General features: G+C 40.1%; 2 protein-coding genes and 4 non-coding genes across 8 annotated transcripts; 1 reads left to right on the forward strand and 5 right to left on the reverse strand.

Moving 5' to 3' along the window:
- Positions 1-2,584: 2,584 nt before the first annotated feature.
- Positions 2,585-5,769, reverse strand: LOC120727448 (transmembrane protein 275). Of its 2 annotated transcripts, none has more exons than XM_040021695.1 (2): positions 5,340-5,769; positions 2,585-4,573 (listed from the first exon to the last, which is right to left on the reverse strand). In XM_040021695.1, exon 2 carries the CDS (start codon positions 4,533-4,535, stop codon positions 3,915-3,917), a length of 621 nt encoding a protein of 206 aa, XP_039877629.1. In that variant the 5' UTR covers positions 4,536-4,573; positions 5,340-5,769; the 3' UTR covers positions 2,585-3,914. The 2 variants fall into 2 exon arrangements, with proteins under 2 accessions (XP_039877629.1, XP_039877630.1); XM_040021696.1 differs by having other exon boundaries at positions 2,585-4,702.
- Positions 5,770-6,464: 695 nt separating this feature from the next.
- On the reverse strand, positions 6,465-20,477 carry kncn (kinocilin). Of its 2 annotated transcripts, none has more exons than XM_040021719.1 (5): positions 19,990-20,477; positions 10,478-10,546; positions 10,310-10,381; positions 8,826-8,919; positions 6,465-7,602 (listed from the first exon to the last, which is right to left on the reverse strand). In XM_040021719.1, exons 1-5 carry the CDS (start codon positions 20,000-20,002, stop codon positions 7,533-7,535), a joined length of 318 nt encoding a protein of 105 aa, XP_039877653.1. In that variant the 5' UTR covers positions 20,003-20,477; the 3' UTR covers positions 6,465-7,532. The 2 variants fall into 2 exon arrangements, with proteins under 2 accessions (XP_039877653.1, XP_039877652.1); XM_040021718.1 differs by lacking the exon at positions 19,990-20,477 and adding an exon at positions 12,632-14,197.
- trnag-ucc lies at positions 18,235-18,306 on the reverse strand. The gene has a single exon. It is a non-coding gene; the product is annotated as a tRNA-Gly (tRNA).
- trnai-aau lies at positions 18,595-18,668 on the reverse strand. The gene has a single exon. It is a non-coding gene; the product is annotated as a tRNA-Ile (tRNA).
- trnaw-cca lies at positions 19,091-19,162 on the forward strand. Its single transcript has one exon. It is a non-coding gene; the product is annotated as a tRNA-Trp (tRNA).
- Positions 19,443-19,514, reverse strand: trnap-agg. Its single transcript has one exon. It is a non-coding gene; the product is annotated as a tRNA-Pro (tRNA).
- Positions 20,478-20,727: the final 250 nt, after the last annotated feature.

A 20,727-nucleotide genomic window follows, 5' to 3' on the forward strand; every position in this document is an offset into this window, starting at 1 on the left:
AGGTGTGAGCACAAGTGTGTGCAAAAGCTGTTTTGTCGCTGCCTCGTTTTAGCATCACTAACAATCAATATTGGTCTGGTTGATGTTTGTGAGGGGAAACAGTTACATTTTTACTGTGCACTCTTAATATCTGACATACCAACACACAGCGGAGCTGAAAGAAAGCAGCTGGCAATGGATGTGTTCTCACAGTTTATCACAGTGGATGTAACGTGCAAACAAAGCAATGTTTCACAATGTGTCAACATTTACTACCACTTGTTTACTGCATGCCTCTGCTTCTATGAATGTTCTTTCACTTCAGCTTTCTGACAGACTTTAGACATACTGCTTTATTCTGATAAAGCAAAAGTCAGCAGTCACAAGGTACACATGCAGGATGAAAAAAAGAAGAAGAAAGAAATCCAGGTCACAGGCTGAAGGCGGTGTGTCTGCTAAGGGTGTTTATCATTACCCCTAATCTGGTACGAAGCACTGATGCATAATCTGTCCAAGAATTATATCTTGATTTCAGCAATAAGGAAGACTTCCTTCTTGTACTGTGGAGCTGTAAAACCACTATCTGGCTGGTGATGAAAACCCCAAACGAAAATGATCCACTTTTTATAGCCTCCCCATATTACAGTGGACATTGACTATGTTGAGGAAATCACGGCTTTAATCACTATAAAAATGACTTTAAAAGCAGTCTGTGTGGACACAGGTGAGTTCAAAGGTCAAAGGGCGATATCCATTTGTTTTTTTCATGGCATGTAAGCTGAACTAGTGCAGTTAACGTGACCGTCCCATTCCTGAACTTTGCCCCCACAGGCCATAAAAATGTGAATATTCCTACTCAGCCTGCAGCTTTGCCACAAACCCATTCACCTTCAAAAGGTGGTAAATCTTCCAGCCTTCAGGTGGATAAAGGTTTAACGTGTTATACAAGCCTCTTCACTCCAGGCCAAGAGGCAGAAGATGCTGGGAACATGTTTGACAGAGGTCCAAGGGAAATGTTTGGGACAACATAAACCTGGAGTGGTTTTCATGTTTTTGCAATATACCAACTGTTCTGCCGCAGGTTTAATCACAGAATCCCATTATACGCAGTCGATGCGTGACTGACACGACGTCTTGGCCGAAGTCCTCGTCTGGTTCATCCAGTAACTGTGACCAGCCTCAACCAAGCATCTGCTGCTTCAAACTCTTTCCAGCACTTTACCTCACTGTCACTGTAAACGTATGTGTCGGTGCATCATTCGAAATGCATTTATTAGAAAAGCAAAGTATAATGAGATTTTTTTTATTTTTGCTACATACTAATGCCTCAAAATCTCTTTAGGGTTTCATTAGTGGTGCTGCCAACCCAAGACTCACTGTATCAGGAATTTAGCAGAGGTATTGAGTCGCTTTTGGAGTCTGAGGAAAACATAATGGGTCCATTTTGTCATCTGTGAGCTTCCACAGAAAGTAGAGCACCCCAGATTTGTGCCTTGATCATCCTGTGTGTACAAAACGGGAGTGGGGGCAAGCGATGGTCTGCTACCCTGATTAGAGGTGATTATCAGGTGAGATTGCCGAAAACAGTTTCTTGTCACGTTTTCATACTCTTTCTAGGAATATGATGGAGACTGCAGACATTTGTGACAGCTTCCTCTACTGATCTTTGAATGCCAGTAATTTTTATGTGGATTCAAATTCACTTAAATATAACCCACTATAAGACTGGTTAGTGTGATTTCCACAGGAGAGGATTGTTATGAGCGACTGACATCTCTTGGCTTGTTGTAAAATGACAGCCGCTTTTCCGTAACCTCACTGAAACGCATACATGTGGTTCTAGCGACCTCCAGTGGTAGCAGCTTTGAGCGCATACGCAAACACTTAGCAGAAGAGCCAGATGGACCTCATATGGAGTTCTTCACTCAAGGCCATCTTGATGTAATGTGTTCGGGTAGATGCAACATTTCTGGTTCTTCACAGCAGATTTTCAGCCAGGCTGCCTGACTGAAACACTCAGTTATTCAATCAATTAGTCAACTGACAGAATTTAACCACAAAAAAGGGTAAATAACGCAAAACCTTGCAGATTTGACCCCCTGTTCTTTACCAGCGTAATTTGGGTGTCTTCAGGCTTTGCACTGCTGCTGGGAAAAATAAAACAAGCAAGGAAACTGGGGTGGACACTCACCTCTATTTTCAAATGTGCCATAAACTTAAAAAAACAAACAAACAATTGTTATAATTACTATATTAACAGTAATGCAGGTCATTTTTAGTGGAAGAAGACTGCACAAGAAATATAAACTTGAAAAGTATTTTTTACAGAAAGAGCCTTTTTATTTATGCCTTTTAAAGAAATCACATTGGGTTAGGGTCCTTTAAATTAGAGTCTTGACAAAAATATTCTATCCTTTACATGTTTTTTTGTTTCACATTTTCTATAGGTGCTACACAATTTAAAACACACAGACAACATTAATCATTCACATCAGGGTGTTTGCATTCCCGTAACCCATTTTCTGAACATGCAAATTTAAGCTTGACACTCTAATTTGGCATCAGAGGCGAACTCTGAAGGAACACCAACTGGCTTTTTTTTTTAAAATGTCAAACAGTGTCTGTTTGTCTGTATGTATGCAACTGCTACCTCATACAGACTTCTGAGAACATCCTGCATGCATTTATAACACAAAAAACACAAAATCACTGAGTCTTTCTTAACAATGCTGAATAGAAATCTGGAGCCAAACAAAGGCTTTCTGCAGAAAACTGCTGTTGTGCACTTTTTTTATAGCCCTCATTAGTTTGATCCTGATATCTCAGTCTAAGGCAACTTTTCCTTTCAAAGGAAATCAGGGGTTGAATGTCTACTAGGCAGATTTAAACTGACACGAAGCCATCACAGTGACGGGGAACAGATGCATTTTATATAATTGGAATATCTAAACTTCTTGGCTTTCCAGTGCTGTCAATGTTAGGTCCATAGGAGGAAAACATCTCCTGTGAAATTCTTTTGTTCACATTTAGAAAAGATGCTCTTATAGCACTCTAAAAAAGTAATGAAATGCACGCTGAGTAAGAGGAGAAAGAAATCCTTGCTCCGACTGGAATATGCATTAGGAACTACCGAGTAAAGCTCTGATCAACATGACCTTAAACTGATGGGGTTGCCTTCGATTAAAAGTTTAACATGTCATAAACCGCCAGATGAAAAGAGAGAAACATAATATTCACAGCATTGATGATGGTATTCGTTACATCAAACTACAGAAATAATGACTTCGAACGACACTGTATATAGTTACACCTGTATACATTGCAATTGGCTATTGTGTGGTGCAATCCCTTTGCATTTCAAGGGAATATTGCTTTGGCACATGTATGACCTATAATAGCTTACACCCCCAAAACAAGCTGAGCACTGAGCATGGCACACAAAATGCCAAATGTCATTAAATGCGTTTCCGTCCAGTTTAGCTACTGACCTTTCACATGTAAAGTTTTCAGAAGAAATAAATAATCAGATGTTTAGTCTTTTTTGTTAGTTAGCCCTCTAAAGTCACTGCTGAGAGTTGAGGTTTCCATTAATCAGAACAAGAGTGAAAAAGAGTGTTTAAGGTTTCAGACTCTTTGACTTCTTCATGAAATCAGTTCATAATGCCCCACGTTAAAAACAAAGACCTGTAAGAAAACGATACGAGAGAGGTAGGAATTTGAATTCCGAAACCTTTGATCCACAAATACTTGCATGCTATTTACCAGTTGGCACGGCAAGAAAGTAAATAAATGAATAAATAAAAGTATAACTTTTGACACCTTTTCACAACCAGAAATATGGCAGTACGTAAACTAGAGAATACAATCACACCCAGCAGCCCCTCTGCCCAGAAGGATATTTACACTGCTAGCATAGACTAAGAGTTTCTGCCCTGCTAGATGACCACTTCTTCACGTGGTAGGTTGAGCTTCACCTCCCCTCCTGCTGCTGCGGAGGTTGAGTAGACTGCGGTGGCAGAAACACAAGACGGGCCGTTTGTCTCCATGGTGAAGAGCTTGCAAGGTCCCGGCAGGGCTGCATCAGCACCAGGAGCCTCCTTTTCTGAGCTGGATGCCTGGGATGATGCAGGGGAGGATGTGGGGCTCAGCTGCACAGCTGTAGTGTCCTGCAGCGTGTGCTCGCTGGTCTCTATTTCAAACGCTGCCCCGCCAGCCTGCCCGCCGTGTCCCATCAAGCCAGCCCCTCTGCCCCCAACCTTGGACCTCCGTGAGCTGTGTGGAGGCGGGAGTCGACTGCACACACAACACGCTCCGAAAAAGGAAAAGGCCACCAGCAGCAGGATAGGTCCGATGATGATTGGGGGGTTGGCAGAAGGCATCAGTGTGCTGAAGGCGAATGCTCCCACCAGGGTGATGTTGAGTCCAGCCAGCATGATGCATAAGCCACAAGCACAGCAGAGTGCCGGAGAGGGCAGGCCATGAGGGCGAGACTTCCTTTTCTTCTGGGGCTCCTTTTTAGGCACAGGGGTGCCGGTGTTTCTATCAGCGATGACCATGGTTTCCCCTCCAGGCTCTCTGGCTTTCTATCTTCTATCTTTTTGTAGATACACAAAATAAAGGAAAATAAGCTTTTTTAAGTCATTACAATGGCACTGGTGTGCACATGTAGAAAAGCTCTGTCAATCAGTGAGCTTTGATCTGTCACCTCATTGCGCTGCTACACCTACAGAATACAGACATGAGAACAGATTGTAAAAAGTTGAGTGAGCAGCACTCAGGTAGTGGTCATCTATTGGTGACACCTGCATAACATGTGAAGACAGCTGGCCACTGAAATCTTCCTAAATCAATTACACTGTTTAAAAAAAACAAAAAAGAATCTAAACAGCACCTGTACAACAGCCGCATGGACAGGCAATTCACTCTAGATGGCCTAAAATAAGCTCCGTTAAAAAAAAGGGAAGCATGAGCCCATTAAGAAAAATCCTCAGTGGTACTTAATAACATGTCTTTAAGATGGCATCCCTATTTATTTTCTCTTAAACTGTGTACAGTCACCGTGCAGCTGCTTCATTCATGCCACCCAAGCCACTAGAGGAAAGGCTGTGAGTGTTTGGTTGCAATCAAATGAGCCCTTTCATTCCAGCATGCACCCATTCAAGAGCAGACAGGAGACCTAAGCAGAGGGGATGTGTGAAAAATATATTTTTGTAAATATGTGTCTGTAAATGTGTGATATATCGCAGTTGGCACGTTTATAAAACGGGTTTTGCTTGAGAGGCGTTTAAATGCGCCTTTACTTCCACTGATGTTGCATTTCTGCAAAAATTAAACCATGAAAGAAGGGGCGAGACACTCACCCTTTAGGTTGATGCACTGAAGGTCTTTCCATTGTTTGATCAGCAGATTTTCACCGCGGTTACCGGTCTTCTAATTAAGGGGCGAAATAACTGAGACGCTGAAAGGGCGAATCAGCACCAAACGAACGATTTTCATCCTGTTCTCGTGGCTTCACAGTCCTGAGGGCATAAGTCATGAAAGCCCTTCAATCACTGGCTCAAGCAAACACACACGCGCGCACAGACACACATACACGCGCACACACGATTCAAGGCGACCGACAAGATAAAATCCGAGAGTGGAAAAAAAGAAGAAGAAGAAACAGGCAGAAGATCACTTAGGTGAAATGGCATTTCTTAGGAGCAGACACACCGCGCGCTGCTGCTCCAGATGTGGACCGAGCAGCACGTAACACCTGACAGGTCAGCCCGAACCGGAAATGGTGTTCCAGACATCTCTGTCTGTGTGAAGCTGTCATATTTTCATTCATTCATTCATATCTGAACTGAGCATATTCCTTCCGTCGCCGGACCGCTGGATGCGAAGCTCGTTCCCGAGCCACCCCTGTGTGCGCGAGCGAGTGTGCAAGTGGAGGAGGGGGTGATGAAGGTGAAAGCTGTTGCTCCCTGTCTTCAGCCCACACCGCAATGTTGCTGATTCTTGAAAAAGGAAAAGGATTTTAATTTATTCCACAGCTCTCTCGAATATAAAAATGTTTTATCTAAAATTATTATTTATTTATGCTGTGTATTATTTTATAATATAATTCAATATGAATATTTTTCTGTTAAAATATTTATTTATTTAATATTATAATTTAATAGAATATAATTTAATATTATAATTTAATAGAAAAATAGAAAAAAATATTATATTCATTCATTTTGTATTATTTTATGTAGCTATTTATTATTTTTACTATAATTCAATATGAATATTTTTCTATTAAAATATTTATTTATTTGTTTATCTATTATTTTATATTATAATTTAATAGGCAAAAATATTGTATTTCTTTATGTGACTATTTGTTATTGTATATTATTTATATGAATATTTTCTATTAAAATATTTACTTGTTTATTCATTTTGATCTTTTTTTGATCATGTAGCTCATGATGATGATAATGATCCAGTGTCTACATTGTTGGCTATCAGCTAAATTAACTGGTAATAAATCGAGGATAGCTATTATTAGACCAACTTTTGGCTTGCTGTGGTAAAAGATGAGTCATCAAAACTCAAAAGGGTCACGACCTTTGCAGTAAGTCAGCTAGTTTGCAGCTACTGAATCTATACATGACCGCAAAAGTGTGTTAGTAACAAAACAGTCCTTTAAATGTTTTAAAAGGGTTTAAACCTTCTTGTTGCCACCCAGGTTATTTACTTATCTTGTAAAATATGGACTATATTTGTGTATGCAGTTCATTACGTGCTCCTCCACTGTCTAACTCCCAGACACAGGGGGATTGTGGTGTTGTGATTTGAGGCTTGACAATCAAGCTGCACCGCAGACTCCTCGGGGCTCCTGTTGTGCACAGCTCATGAACACAGCTCGGCATTATTCAGCCTCACAGCACGTTACACTTTTTTTGTTGCGCTTTCTGCCGGTGCTGTCCTGAATAACAATGTATTACGTTTCACTGCGGAGGGGGTGGGTGGGTCGCAGGTCACTGTGTGCACGCCATGGATGTTGCCACGTCTGTGTATGTGCATTCATTTATTTGTGTGTGTGCTACTCATGGAAATCACAGGCAGGGGAATTGAATAATATCCAAAACCCATCATAGCTTAATGACTGTCATAATTTTATAATTGGTGGCATAGAGCATTGTACCATGATTAGAGGAGCTGCACAGGAGTTGGACTATTGGGCCTAATTTGCTTCACTCAGTGTCAGGATGTAAAATAGAAAAAAAAAACTCCACTAATGATCACAATCTCTGGATGTTTATTAGATGACATGCTGTTTTATATATATATATATATATAATGAGGTGATCTCAGCTAACATGATGAGCTGATATCACAAATGAACAGGAAAACGAGATTTATAAAGATCTACACAGCAGAGAGATTTACACAGCAGTACTTTTTTGTACTAAGTGTGAAGGAAGATCAATACAGAAAAATTAAACTTCTTCTGCAGAAGTTGCAACCTTCTGCATCCGGCTTCCTTCACATGGAGCGGCCAGTCTTGCTACGTGATGACCTCATGGCAGATCTTGATCTGAAGGCTTTAGTTTCCGTCTCGATAAGACATCCGGCATGTCCGCAGAAGTCCTGCAAAAGACAGACGGATCAGTCATGAGGGAGGCTTGCGTTGTGTTCGCTGAACTAAAACCTTTTCCTTGAGATAACTGAGATTTTAGATGATCTGCACTACATAATTCCTCATCTGTTAAATAACTGAGCCAAAAAGGGCATCAGTGTGTTATCTGGTTTGTTTTTCTTGTTTAAATGAGACTATAGTGCTGAAGTGTGACTTCAGATGTCTGGCTTTCAAGATGCTACACATTGAAAAGTACTCTCTTTCACAAATGTCAGTGAAGACCTGAAAAACTGCTTCGTTTTGAAGGTCAGTGCAGACTCTGCTGTCTGTTTGTTGTCACACAGGACAGCGCATGAAATGCATGATGACATGATTGAAATATATGTGGTAGCGCCATTGCCATAGTAACAAAATTAAAAGTGAGTGACTTTGAAAAGGAGGTGATACTTGGTAATGTTCACTTTCAAAAGCCCCCCATTCTCCTCTAAATTGCTTGTAGTCAGCCAACAAAAAGCACCACGTCATTATGTAAGGCGTTTTGTTGATTCTTTTCTTGACAGTTTGGCTATGGTTTAAAAAAAATGTCTTTAACTCTCAGAAATAATAAAGGTAACCCTTACCTGTCTGGATAAACCTAGTTATAAAGTCATTCAAATGGAAAAGTAGAGACTGAAGTGCTGAAAGGAAGTCAGCATTCTCTAAGTAGCGCATGTCATCAGAGTGAGACTGTCACATAGTAACATTTCAGTGTTTTTTCTCGATGTTACTTTAACACCTTAGTGTTTATATTATAATTTTTAAAAATAGCAAACAGTTAATTAATATAAGGCATAAAGAGCAACAAGAACTACCAATCGGACGACACAGCAGATCTGTACATATCAAGATTCTGAGTAAAGCCCACGATAGTACTGCATGTGAGATATACTGTACTACTATGGAGCTGCTGGCTTGTGTATTATCACAGCTCTCAAAGGTTTTTGTAGTTTTTCCAAGATCCATTCATGCCCAGATTAGATTCTTATAAGTCTATCAACATGCTGACTAGTTTCTGCAAAATGTGATTCATACCGCAAAGCTTAGGAAATTAAAAGTACTCTTATATCCAGGAAACATAGCATTACAGTCACAGGAACTTTATTACAGATAAGGTATATTGAAATGCCTTTCTGCTGTACTGTGGTACCATTCACATCCCTATTTTGATCATGTATAATTATCAAAGGAGACAGACCCCTCATCCGGGTTGGCTTCAGCTATTGTTCCAGCCTCCACAAAGGTTCCCATACGACTCTTAGACCGTTCCAGATTAATCTGACTGTGAGTCCCTGGCAAGACAACAAGAGAGCATGGAAGCATTAAGTGTAACAGTACATGTTTAACTAGCATGTGAAACAATGAGCACTAGATCATACTGAGAAGGGTTATACAGAGGGGAAAACACTTATTTGGATTGTATAGTCACATATATGTATATAACATGGGCCTTAACAATTAAGGCAGATAGTTTTAAATGAACGCTTAACTTAAACTAAAAAGACCATAACAGATACAGGTGTGGTTAAAAGTTTACATACATTCATTTACTCCTCATGGGCATGAATATCATGGTAGTTTGGGCTTTTAATGATTTCTTTGAATTGTTCTTTTTCCAGATTGGAATGATTGTACAGCGTACATGTACTTTTCAGTCGAGCTTGAAGTTGATGATTTTGGACCCGGGGCTTCTTTCTTGGTCACCACTCTCTCAGTCCATGTTCTCGTAACACTCACTTCACTGAACAATAACACTGGTGTTCCAGCAGTACCCAGTTCCAATGTTGACACATCCGAATAACTTGCATTTATGAAAATTGCTTGAACTGATTATGTTGGAATCTGCGGTTGTCTAGAAATCACTCCAAGAGACCTTTTCAACTTGTGTAAATCTACAATTCTCCTTCTTAGATCTTCATTGAGTCCTTTGGACTTTGGAGTGAGTGCTATCAAACAAATAAATTTTAAGCTGGCAAAGATGATCGTGATCATGATGACTACTGAGAAGTAAACAGACCTTGTCCTTGTCAAGTTAAAAGTAAACCTATGATCATAATTGTAGGTATAAGCAGCTCATCTAAGTGCAAGAATATAGCTTCAGAGAGGGAATTTTAGGACGGGAATGCAGGCATTCCTGAATTTTCCTGTGATTTTGACTTTCACATATGATTTCAATAAGTTTTAATATGCAACATTTAACTCAAACTGATAAAACGAAACAAAAACACATAATTTGCAAATGTTTCACTCAGTCTGGTAATAGTTTCCATGTTTGAAGTCAGAATGTCAAAAACATGAACCTACTTTCACTGGAGCACAAACATGCACAGATGCACAGTTGGCTGCACAGCGCAAAAACTGTATGCAGACAAACGTTTCCCCTGGCTCATATTTGTTAACAATTAAGTGAGAAAAAAAAAGCAGTTAGGAAAGAAGGAAATTATATTATTTTTTTAAGCGCACTCAGTGAGACATTAGACAGATGGCTGAAGCGCTCGCTCTGATAACAGCCTGAGCACAACATCTGCCTCGCTGCTGTCAACTCTGCAGTGTTTCTACAGGTGTCTGAGTTTTTATCAAACAAATAAGGCGCATAGACTCAATGCAGATCAGTATCAAGTGCCTTTGAGTGTTATACGATAGCATTATTAACTCACTGGCTCGCTCCTTCATTTCACCCACCTTCTCGTCTCAGTGTCTCAACTGGCTGATCGGGAGCAGGATTGGCAGGTGCGGGGTGCACTCTGAAGTTCGCTGAGGATTTTAGCCAAAATGCCTTTTATTGTTATCGTGAACACACTTACAAATAATAGCATCAAAAAATATACAGGTATATATCAAACTGCTTACCAAAGGATGGAAGGATGTGGTTGACGTTCAGCCAAGCTTTTATGAAGGGGTAGATTGCTATTAGCAGGCCTGGAAAGCATAACAGTCCAATAAATTTATTAATTAAGGCCTGGCTTTACTCTAGTTCCCTTATGGTTGAAAAGCAGCAGATTTACTGCAGTGTTAGTGCAGATAACTGTCACCACGAGAGAGGAAAGCATTTGGTGCTGCAGATGCAATGAGAAGCCTCATTAAAAATGGGCATAAATTGTAATAGTGTATTAAAAAATACAAATTCAATCACCTGCATGGACTAATTAACACCAATCAGTGTAATTTATTTTGTTCAGTTGTTTGAAATGCAATCTCACTGCCTCCGGCTCCCGTGAGCCTTAACGGCTCATAAAAATAACAGTTTTTAATAGAAGTTTCCATACTTGGAGACTTTGCGGAGAAACAATAAGGCTGTTTGATGAAATATCTATTCCCAAACTGAAATCCACTCGACAAAGCCTTAAGATTATTCTCAGTGCAGCAGCTACAGTGTGCGATGTTTCGTTCAGTTCGACTCAAAGTACAAAGTAATATCTGAACCGCTGGGCTCATGTGCCTCTCTGTGGCACTGCGCTCCAATTCAAACGTTATTGATTTCCCTCTATAAGCCAGAAGATCTGGCATTACACCCCCGGCAAGTCCTGAGGGTGGCTGTGATGCATGTTTGTGCTTAAAATGTCATGAAACTGCGGAAGGAGTGAAAACAATCTGCTGAGAACACTCTGTTCATACTCATTAGTCAGCCTATGTGTTGGAGGCAGCATCGCAGCACACAAGCCCCAAAACACATAATTAGATGCTACTCAGCTGCACAAATGCTGCCAAAGCGAATGTTTCTGTCAAGTGGCTGTGCGCAGTGTTGATTTGTCAGATTCTTAGCGCACATTACAAAGTCAAATTAGTTACTGAAAGATGATCAACTCATCAGAGAGGATGTTTTTTGCATTAACTATGCATGCACTCTGATGCCGTCGTCCTGTGATTGAAAACCCTGCCCTTTTGCTCCTTCTCTCCAGGAAACCGGTAAAGACACTCCTTTATCTTGGCAGCCCAGTTCCTCTGGCTATCAGCTGGCTCCAGTTACAGCGCTGTATCAAATGAATGAGGGATGGAAAACTGACACTGACCGCTGATCTTTCACCTGAGTTTTTGACATTTCATTTAAAATGGATATTCCAGCGAGATATAAATGTGCGCTCCCTCACTTTTTTGGCCTTCTTGAATTGGATTTTTAGTGAATTAACAAATTAACTCACTCACAAAGAAATGCACTGTGTAATAATCTCTCCGGTGATGCACCATAATGTTTAGATACAACTATTACCTAAAATCTTCTGTTTAACCTCTTAATATACAACGTATCACTGGTAAACCCTCCTGGGCCAGGGTTGGATTTTATTTTAGCTACATGCTACATGTTAAATCAGAAAACTGTCTGAAATGTTGCATTTTAAATTTTGGCACTACAGTTTTTCTTTTAACGGCTTTTCCCAGTTGAGCCTCATACACAAACAGAAACCAATACCCATATATTAGCAAATAGCTAATCGTGGCCAATATATCGATTGGACTCTACCCCTAACACCACATGGGTCACCAGACGACCAGGTGGCTGTTAAAAGGTTAAAAAAAATGTGAAAGCCACAGAAATAGAGCATAATAAAATACACTGTATGGTAATAGCAGAAGTTTTAGCATCAAAAACTGCTTAAAGTACCTGAAGTAAAACTACTAATTTTGCAAAACCTTAGCCAATATTATTGTATTAATAATGTGTATTAATATGTATCAAATGATGTGTATAATACGTTACTTTGGGGGGCACAGAGAAGGCCAAACATATCATATGGGCTCTCTCAAAAGTGTGCAGTTGGACATCACACGGACTTTGTACTCAGTTATAAATTTCTTGCATGAACCTCTGTTGTATGAAAGTTCAGGGCTGCAGTGCATGAGAGACAATAGATCTGTCATGACCTCCTGAAAAATGTCATAAGTTAAAAGTTACACACAGCAATAGCAAAAATCAGGTTTAATAAACAAATGTAATCCAAATATCCAGAATCGGCTTATTACCCTCCCTATAACTGCATCACCTATAAAATCTTAAGACACACTCACCGAGGCCCCCCGCTCCCAGGAAGATACCTCCGACTGCATCAGCATCGCATTCCCTGGATACCCCAATGATGATGCAGCCCGCCACAATGCTGAGCAGGGCTGAGCCTACCCGTAGCCCGTGGTACTCTCCGGTGCTGACAGGGTTCATTCAGCATGTGGATGCTCCCCGCCTGCTCCCCCCACCACATGCACTGTGGAGCCCCGACACTGTGCTCTGCTTTAACTTGGGCCCTCAACTTTAATGTCCCCGAGCCTCACCCCGCTTCGTCTTTCACTCTCAATGATGCAGAAACACTTTCTCTAGTTAAGCCTCAGTCGCTATATTCTGTTTCTTAAGATACCTCATGCATCTTTAAAGATAGAGCTCTGGTTTCCATTGACATAGAAAATTAGAAAACTAGTGGCTCTGACTCTTTTGACAGTGAAACCCATGCTACAAATCTGATCATAGTCCTCTGGCATCAAGTATCAGGGCTGCAGCAAATACCCTAATTGCAATTCTCAAACTGTTAACAAGTCTTGTAGAGTTGCAATGTGCTGAAACTTAAAGGCGAGGTATGGCAGCATGACTACAAAGGCAGCACAGAGGAAAGTGTGACAGAGAGACAGTTAGATTACGCTACTTGTCTGATTTGCCTGTGAGCTTGAAGGGAATGTGTAATGAAAGGTTCAGAGAGTTCTCCATGTGGTGGGGGCCCGAGGCCATCCACAAAGGCATGCAGTTGCCATAGGAATAGCATATCCATGGCAACGGGGGAGGAAGGGTGGGTAGGGGGTTAGAAGGATTAACACCGGTGAGTAGGGTAACAAATGAGCATACTGGGTGGAAGAGAAACTGTGACACATTTACTGTTAAGAAAGTAAACTCCATCTTTTCTGGATGATTGCATGTATTTTTAATCAATGCTGGTAATGCAGGTCCTATGTGTGTGTGTGTGTGTGTGTGTTAGTGACACAGCAATTAATGGCTGACAATAATGACTCTTGACAGCCTTTGTGGCATGTCAACCTTTAAAATCAAGCTAACTTGCAAGGGGCTGCAAATCCCCAGGAGTGAACCAGCCTTCCGAAGAGATTTATCAAGTCCTTTGGGGTCATCCGTCCCCCAGCAGACCAGAACATAAAAATGCCACATTACACCAGAGACTCATGAAACATCCCCATCATGGTGTCGCAGAAAGTGAAGGAGCACTTCTGAAGGACAGAGCTGTAGTTTCTGCTCAAGGTATTTGTTTTTTCTTGCTGTCCCCCAGCAGAAAGAGAAGCACTAGAAGTCCTAAATCTCCTGATGTTTACAGATTCTGATGGGCTAACAAACTGAATAATAATACAGAGTCCTGTATACATCTGATCATTCATTAGGGAAAATAACCACAATTGTCCATGTATTTCTTTTCTGATTATACAATTCACAGAGAGGTTGGAGCCAACTGAGCTCTTAGAGGGTGAAAGGCCATACACTATGGACAGTGTTGGGGAGTAACGGAATACATGTACCACCGTTACGTATTTAAAATACAAAATATGAGTAACTGCATTCCGTTACAGTTACCGTTTAAAAAGGTGGTGTTCAGAATACAGTTACTTTGTTGAAATAAAGGGATTACATGGTGGTCTTTTCCTGTTTCATATGTTAGGCTATGCCCTCTCTATTTTTTGTAATTCCATGCTGGCAGTGTTGGGAAGGTTACTTTTAAAATGTATTCCATTACAGAATACAGAATACATGCCCTAAAATGTATTCTGTAACGTATTCCGTTATGTTACTCAATGAGAGTAACGTATTCTGAATACTTTTGATTACTTAACATATTATCATGCATTTTACAACTACGTGAATGTACTATTGCTGTGTGATTTATTACTATTACTGAAGGTCCGCGGCTCCGAACCATAGTAAAGGGACCTCTGACTAATACGGTTCCGTGTCGGGCTCGTAGCCGAAAAATTGTTTTACTTTGTTGTGTGGGTCAACTCTGCTTGCCAGAGACAGAGAGAGGCATTGAAAGGCTGCTCCAACGGAACTTATTGTTTCAGAGGAAAACACCAACAAAGCGTACAGTCGAGTTTTAATAGCTTACTTACAACTGGGCTTGTCAGGCACTCTTCTTGGCTGCAGTGGTTATTATTATATTTACATGTTTCCAGCTCCCGTTTTTGCTCGATGACAACTTGTACTTTTCGACTCCCCTTTTTCTCCCTCCCTCGCTCACAGACACATAACGAGTATGGCAGTCCATTCTCCCTGCAGCACGGACTACACTGCCCATGAAGCTACATTCTGCATTCTGCCTATTAGCTTAGCACAACAACAACAACAACAAAAAGGGCTCTCTCTCCCAGGAAACACGCAGAGCGTCGCCCTGTAACCATGGCAACCGCAACGCTGCCGCCTGGAACTACAGAATGTAGCTGTCAAACAAAACCGAAACAGTCCTGACCCGCCACAATATGAAACGGGAAAGTACCGCCGTGTAATCCACAAAGTAACTGTATTCTAAATACCACCTTTTAAACGGTACCTGTAACGGAATACAGTTACTCATATTTTGTATTTTAAATACTTAATGGCGGTACATGTATTCCGTTACTCCCCAACACTGCATGCTGGTGGAAACCCAAACAAAACACGCATTAAGAGGCTCAAATGCCAGGCACTCTTCTTGGCTGCAGTGGTTATTATTATATTTACATGCTTCCAGCTCCCGTTTCTGCTCGTTGACAGCTTGTACTTTTCCACTCTCCTTTTTCTCCCTCCCTCAGGCTCACAGACACATAACGGGTATGGCAGTCCATTCTACACTGCCCATGAGGCTACATTCTTTAGGGCGATGCCTGTAACACTCTGCCTGTTGCCTTCATATTAAATCATTTTAAAAAATATTTCTTCACGTCATTATGAGACACGAGATTGAGACACTGGCATTTGAGCCTCTTAATGTGTGTTTTGTTTGGGTTTCCACCAGCATGCAGTGTTGGGGAGTAACGGAATACATGTACCGCCGTTACGTATTTAAAATACAAAATATGAGTAACTGTATTCTGTTACAGGTACCGTTTAAAAAGGTGGTATTTAGAATACAGTTACTTTGTGGATTACACGGCGGTACTTTCCTGTTTCATATTGTGGCGGGTCAGGACTGTTTATGTTTTGTTTGACAGCTACATTCTGTAGTTCCAGGCGGCAGCGTTGCGGTTGCCATGGTTACAGGGTGACGCTCTCGCTCTGCGTGTTTCCTGGGAGAGAGAGCACGTTATGTTATGTGTCTGTGAGCGCGAGGAGGGAGAAATAGAAGAGTCGAAAAGTACAAGTTGTCATCGAGCAAAAACGGGAGCTGGAAACATGTAAATATAATAATAACCACTGCAGCCAAGAAGAGTGCCTGACGAGCCCAGTTGTAAGTAAGCTATTAAAACTCGACTGTACGCTGTGTTCCTGTTTTCCTCCGAAACAATAAGTTCCGCTGGAGCAGCCTTTCAACTCCTCTCTCTGTCTCTTGCTAGCAAAGTTGACCGTATTAGCCAGAGGTGTCTTTACTACGGTTCTGAGCCTCGGAATAATTTTCTATATGAGATCGCTGCAAAAAGCGCAGCCTTACCTAATGTCCACCCTACTGTTACTCATTTTATATTAAGATTTAAAAATGTAGTTGGTATTGGTATGGCGAGTAACCTTCAGTAATAGTAATAAATCACACAGCAATAGTATGGGGCGCCGTTTGTAAAGTGAAACATGCTGAAATTAACGGCAACATTTTTCCACATTTAGCTCAAAACCTTACAAAAACATATTTTTTCGAGTAAATTTTTACAACATTTAGTAAAATATTTGTAACTTTTCATCAAATGTTAAATATTAAATCTAAATGTTAAATATTAAATCTAAATATTATATTTAAATCTAAATGTTAAATGTTAAATCTAAATGTTAAATATTAAATCTAAATGTTAAATGTTAAATCTAAATGTTAAATATTAAATCTAAATGTTAAATGTTAAATCTAAATGTTAAATGTTAAACCTAAATGTTTAGGCTAATATGCAAATGTATTGTACGGATCAACGGAAATACCAAAATAAAAGCTTCTCGAAAACCTCCGGTGCAAAATTGTGTCTGTTCTCTTCCTCGCGTCTCCCCGCCACGTGCTGCTTCGCTTCTTGCCTACGAGCATGTCCAGCGATTTTGCTGGACATGTGCTGCAGCGATTGTGAAGTGGAGACTGCAGCTGCTAAGAGTGCACTACTGCTAAACCTTTGGATGGCCGACAAAACGGATCTTCCGATGTTTTCAGCTAAATCGCCGGACGTGCTTTCTCATGGTCGGGTTATGGCTGAATTCCAGTGGAATGACATTCCAGCCATGTGTTCTAGCCCTAAACCTAACCTTATCTAACTATAACCTTATTCCTAACCTTTACTAGCAGTTAAATGACGTAAAATAGTGTTTTCCAAAGCGATTTTTAGAAAATGAGCTAACGTGTAGATTGAGTCCAAACGGTTCTCACGTGCTCTCTTTTTTCCGTTGCCGTAATTTAGGAACGTGTTGGGTACCCGAAAGCATAAAATGTTGACAATTTGTCACCTAGCGAAAATTATTACGCTTTGGGAGTGAGAACGTGTCTGACCACTACCAGCACACTTTTGCAGCAGAGGTTTTCGGAAAGCTTTTATTTTGGTATTTCCGCTGATCCGTGCAATAAATTTGCATGTTAGCCTAAACATTTAGATTTAACATTTAGCATTTAGATTTAACATTTAGATTTAAATATAATATTTAGATTTAACATTTAGATTTAAATATAATATTTAGATTTAACATTTAGATTTAAATATAACATTTAGATTTAACATTTAGATTTAAATATAACATTTAGATTTAACATTTAGATTTAGATTTAAATATAATATTTAGATTTAACATTTAACATTTAGATTGAATATTTAACATTTAGATTTAACATTTAAAATTCTGTTTTAAATATGAAAAGTTACAAATATTTTACTAAATGTTGTAAAAAATGACTTGTTTTGAGCTAAATGTGGAAAAATGTTGCCGTTAATTTCAGCATGTTTCACTTTACAAACGGCGCCCCATAGCAATAGTACATTCATGTAGTTGTAAAGAAGCATGATAATATATTAAGTAATCCAAAGTATTCAGAATATGTCACTCTCATTGAGTAACGTAACGGAATACGTTACAAAATACATTTTGGGGCATGTATTCTGTAGTGGAATACATTTTAAAAGTAACCTTCCCAACACTGACCATGAACAATGTTGCCCTTTTATCTATCACAGGGCTAATACAGGGAGACAGATAAACCATTCATGATCATATTGACACGTCAGCTAACCTAACCCATGCACTGTGGGAGGAAACCGGAGTAAATCCACACAAGCTTTCACACAAGAGAGCATGCAAACTCCACACAGAAAGGAACAGCCAGCTAGCTGAGTCACACCCAGAACTGTCATATGTGTTATATGAATGTTAACATATGCACATGCAGTAACAACATTACGATAACAGTTTCAACTACTGTATTTTTATGGATTTGGAAGAAATTAATTTAAAAAAAAAAAAAAAAGAAAAAATAGCCTGCGTTGGCCGGGAATCGAACCCGGGTCAACTGCTTGGAAGGCAGCTATGCTAACCACTATACCACCAACGCCTCCTTAGAGGAAGGCTACTCAAATTCACTTCAATCCATACCGATTTATATGAACTATATGTGTGTTTATATTTTGTATATACTGCATATTATGGCTTTTCGTAGTCTGTCTACAAATAATTGGCGTTCTAGAAGTGTCTATATTTGGCCATAACATGGGGCTATTTTATTCTATTTTTTCGCCGAACCAAATACATCCATACTGCTGACACGGCTTGTTTTCACACCGTAATAAAATCGAGCAGCAAAATAATTTTCCCAAAGAAGGGAGAAAAAAAGGCGTAACTGTGGCCCGTACGGGGATCGAACCCGCGACCTTGGCGTTATTAGCACCACGCTCTAACCAACTGAGCTAACCGGCCTTTTACCAGAAACACAGTGGTACACTATATACACTATATACAAATGACTAATGGCTGGGCCCACAATACAATAGCAATATGGACAGCCAGCCCCAAGGTTTTTACTGTCTTACTTAAAAACAGGCCTTCTGATTAGGACTTATTACGGAAGAGGATTAGGGCCACTGGAAAAAAAAAGTGGGCACTCTTTCTTTTCCAGAATTCTGAGAAAAAAGTCAGAATTCTGAGGTTTTTTTCTCAGAATTCTGACTTTAATCTCAGAATTCAGACTTTTTTTCTCAGAATTCTGAGATTAAAGTCAGAATTTTCACGTTTCGACGTTTTTCATAAAATATCAGTGAGTGACACAAGCTAAAGACCATATGTAGCCACAGCACAGCATGCCCACCTTTATGGTAGGCATATACGAGGTCTATGCCACAGACCTCGTGGCGCAACGGTAGCGCGTCTGACTCCAGATCAGAAGGTTGCGTGTTCAAATCACGTCGGGGTCATTCCTTTTTTGTTCCACAGTAAAACGCACGCTTAAATTGTAATCTTCTGTCTTACAAGTTGCTACTTACCGCGTTTGCACGCATGGTAATTAAGAATACAGTTTTTTATCGACATTAGATTGAGTGCTGCAGCGGTGAAGATTCTCACTCTGAAGAAGCTTTGTCTTATAATCCTAAATATCATCGCAACTGCATTTAATTACGTATCTGCGAAAGCGATATTGGCAACGTTAACAAGGAGAATTATTAATAGCAATTCAAAATAACAAAGTAAAACGGTGGGCTCGTCCGGGATTTGAACCCGGGACCTCTCGCACCCTAAGCGAGAATCATACCCCTAGACCAACGAGCCAGCTCGAAATGCAGCATCGTCGTAATCCAACAAAACCAACAACAGGTCCTGAGCTCTTTTTTTTTTTTTTTTTGGTAGTTTAAAAATTGAAAATCTTTATGTTACGTGTAACTGCAGTTGTTTTTGTTAGCTATAGATCTCTACATGAGTTGGTAAAAACAAAGCAAACAAACAAATAACAAACTGTTGTTATTGTTCGGCCGACTGGCTAGTAAAAATGGATACAGAAAGTGTAATGCTAGGGCCACGGGAGGATTCATCTCAATACAGATAAGTAAGGCTCATTAAAAAGTGTTTACCAGTCCGACTAACTTTACCTGATTTATTTTACCTCGAAGTTTGCCCGGGGGTTTGGCTTTTGCAAGCAGCTGGCTCATACTCTTACATAAACTTTATAATTACTCAGCACCACATGCATTTCGGGTCTTGGGGTGGAGAAATCCGTGCATTGAATCCAAAAAGGAAAATCACATACCTAAATCCACCATGCTATTTTGCCCTGCAGGGTCGACAGCGCCAATATTAACACTCACTGGTCTCACTTGGCTAAGCACTAGCCTGCATTAACCAGTGACCAGGCCTACTGGTATAACCTGTTAGTTAAGCATTATGTAAGAGTGACACATCAATGCTGAACTGAATGTAAGTGAACTGAATTGTTTATTGTCTAAGGAGTCTTGGATACCATATTCAGCCTTGCACTGTAAAATGTGGTAGTTCTCAAAGCTGACCAAAAAAAGGAACCTTGTCTGGCTGTGTCACCTTTGTCATGACTGTGTTACAACTCTGAGTTGGAGGACCACAAAGCAAATCTGGCCTTTACTGAACCCCCTCATTTCACTCTCTCTAGCTCTCTGTTTAGAGTGTCAACTCCAAATTTTTGAGAAGTACCTTTTTATACATGGGGATACAATTAAACACAAGTTACCTCAAGCAGCCAACAATAATAACATATTTTAACACAGCTGTATATAGCAAGATGTGCCTTCTCTCTTATTGTGCTTTAGTGGTGCCTTTCCAAAAACAAAACAATGAAAAGTTTGTTTGTTTTGTTGTGTTAACTAATTATTGTGGAAGGTAACACAAGCAGGTATTTAATAGGCATTAAAATGTTTGATTATATTCAGTGCTACAGCCATCTTCGATTGCTAAATTGGTTTATGTGCTTCTCTGACTTTCGAAATCAGATAAAAATTCCAACTGCGAACTCGGA

This window comes from Simochromis diagramma, unplaced genomic scaffold (genome assembly GCF_900408965.1).
Source record: "Simochromis diagramma unplaced genomic scaffold, fSimDia1.1 OVJJ01000205.1, whole genome shotgun sequence".
NCBI classification, from domain to species: domain Eukaryota; kingdom Metazoa; phylum Chordata; class Actinopteri; order Cichliformes; family Cichlidae; genus Simochromis; species Simochromis diagramma.

What these genes read in the sequence shown, in the direction of transcription:
- kncn (XM_040021718.1), bottom strand. Translation starts at nt 12,779, where the DNA reads ATGAACCCTGTCAGCACCGGAGAGTACCACGGGCTACGGGTAGGCTCA. An exon ending in CCTGGGAGCGGGGGGCCTCG is followed by an intron (nt 10,547 to 12,631) that starts GTGAGTGTGTCT and finishes TATGCTTTCCAG; the next exon opens with GCCTGCTAATAGCAATCTAC. An exon ending in TGAGACACTGAGACGAGAAG is followed by an intron (nt 8,920 to 10,309) that starts GTGGGTGAAATG and finishes TTGTCTTGCCAG; the next exon opens with GGACTCACAGTCAGATTAAT.
- LOC120727448 (XM_040021695.1), bottom strand. Translation starts at nt 4,535, where the DNA reads ATGGTCATCGCTGATAGAAACACCGGCACCCCTGTGCCTAAAAAGGAG.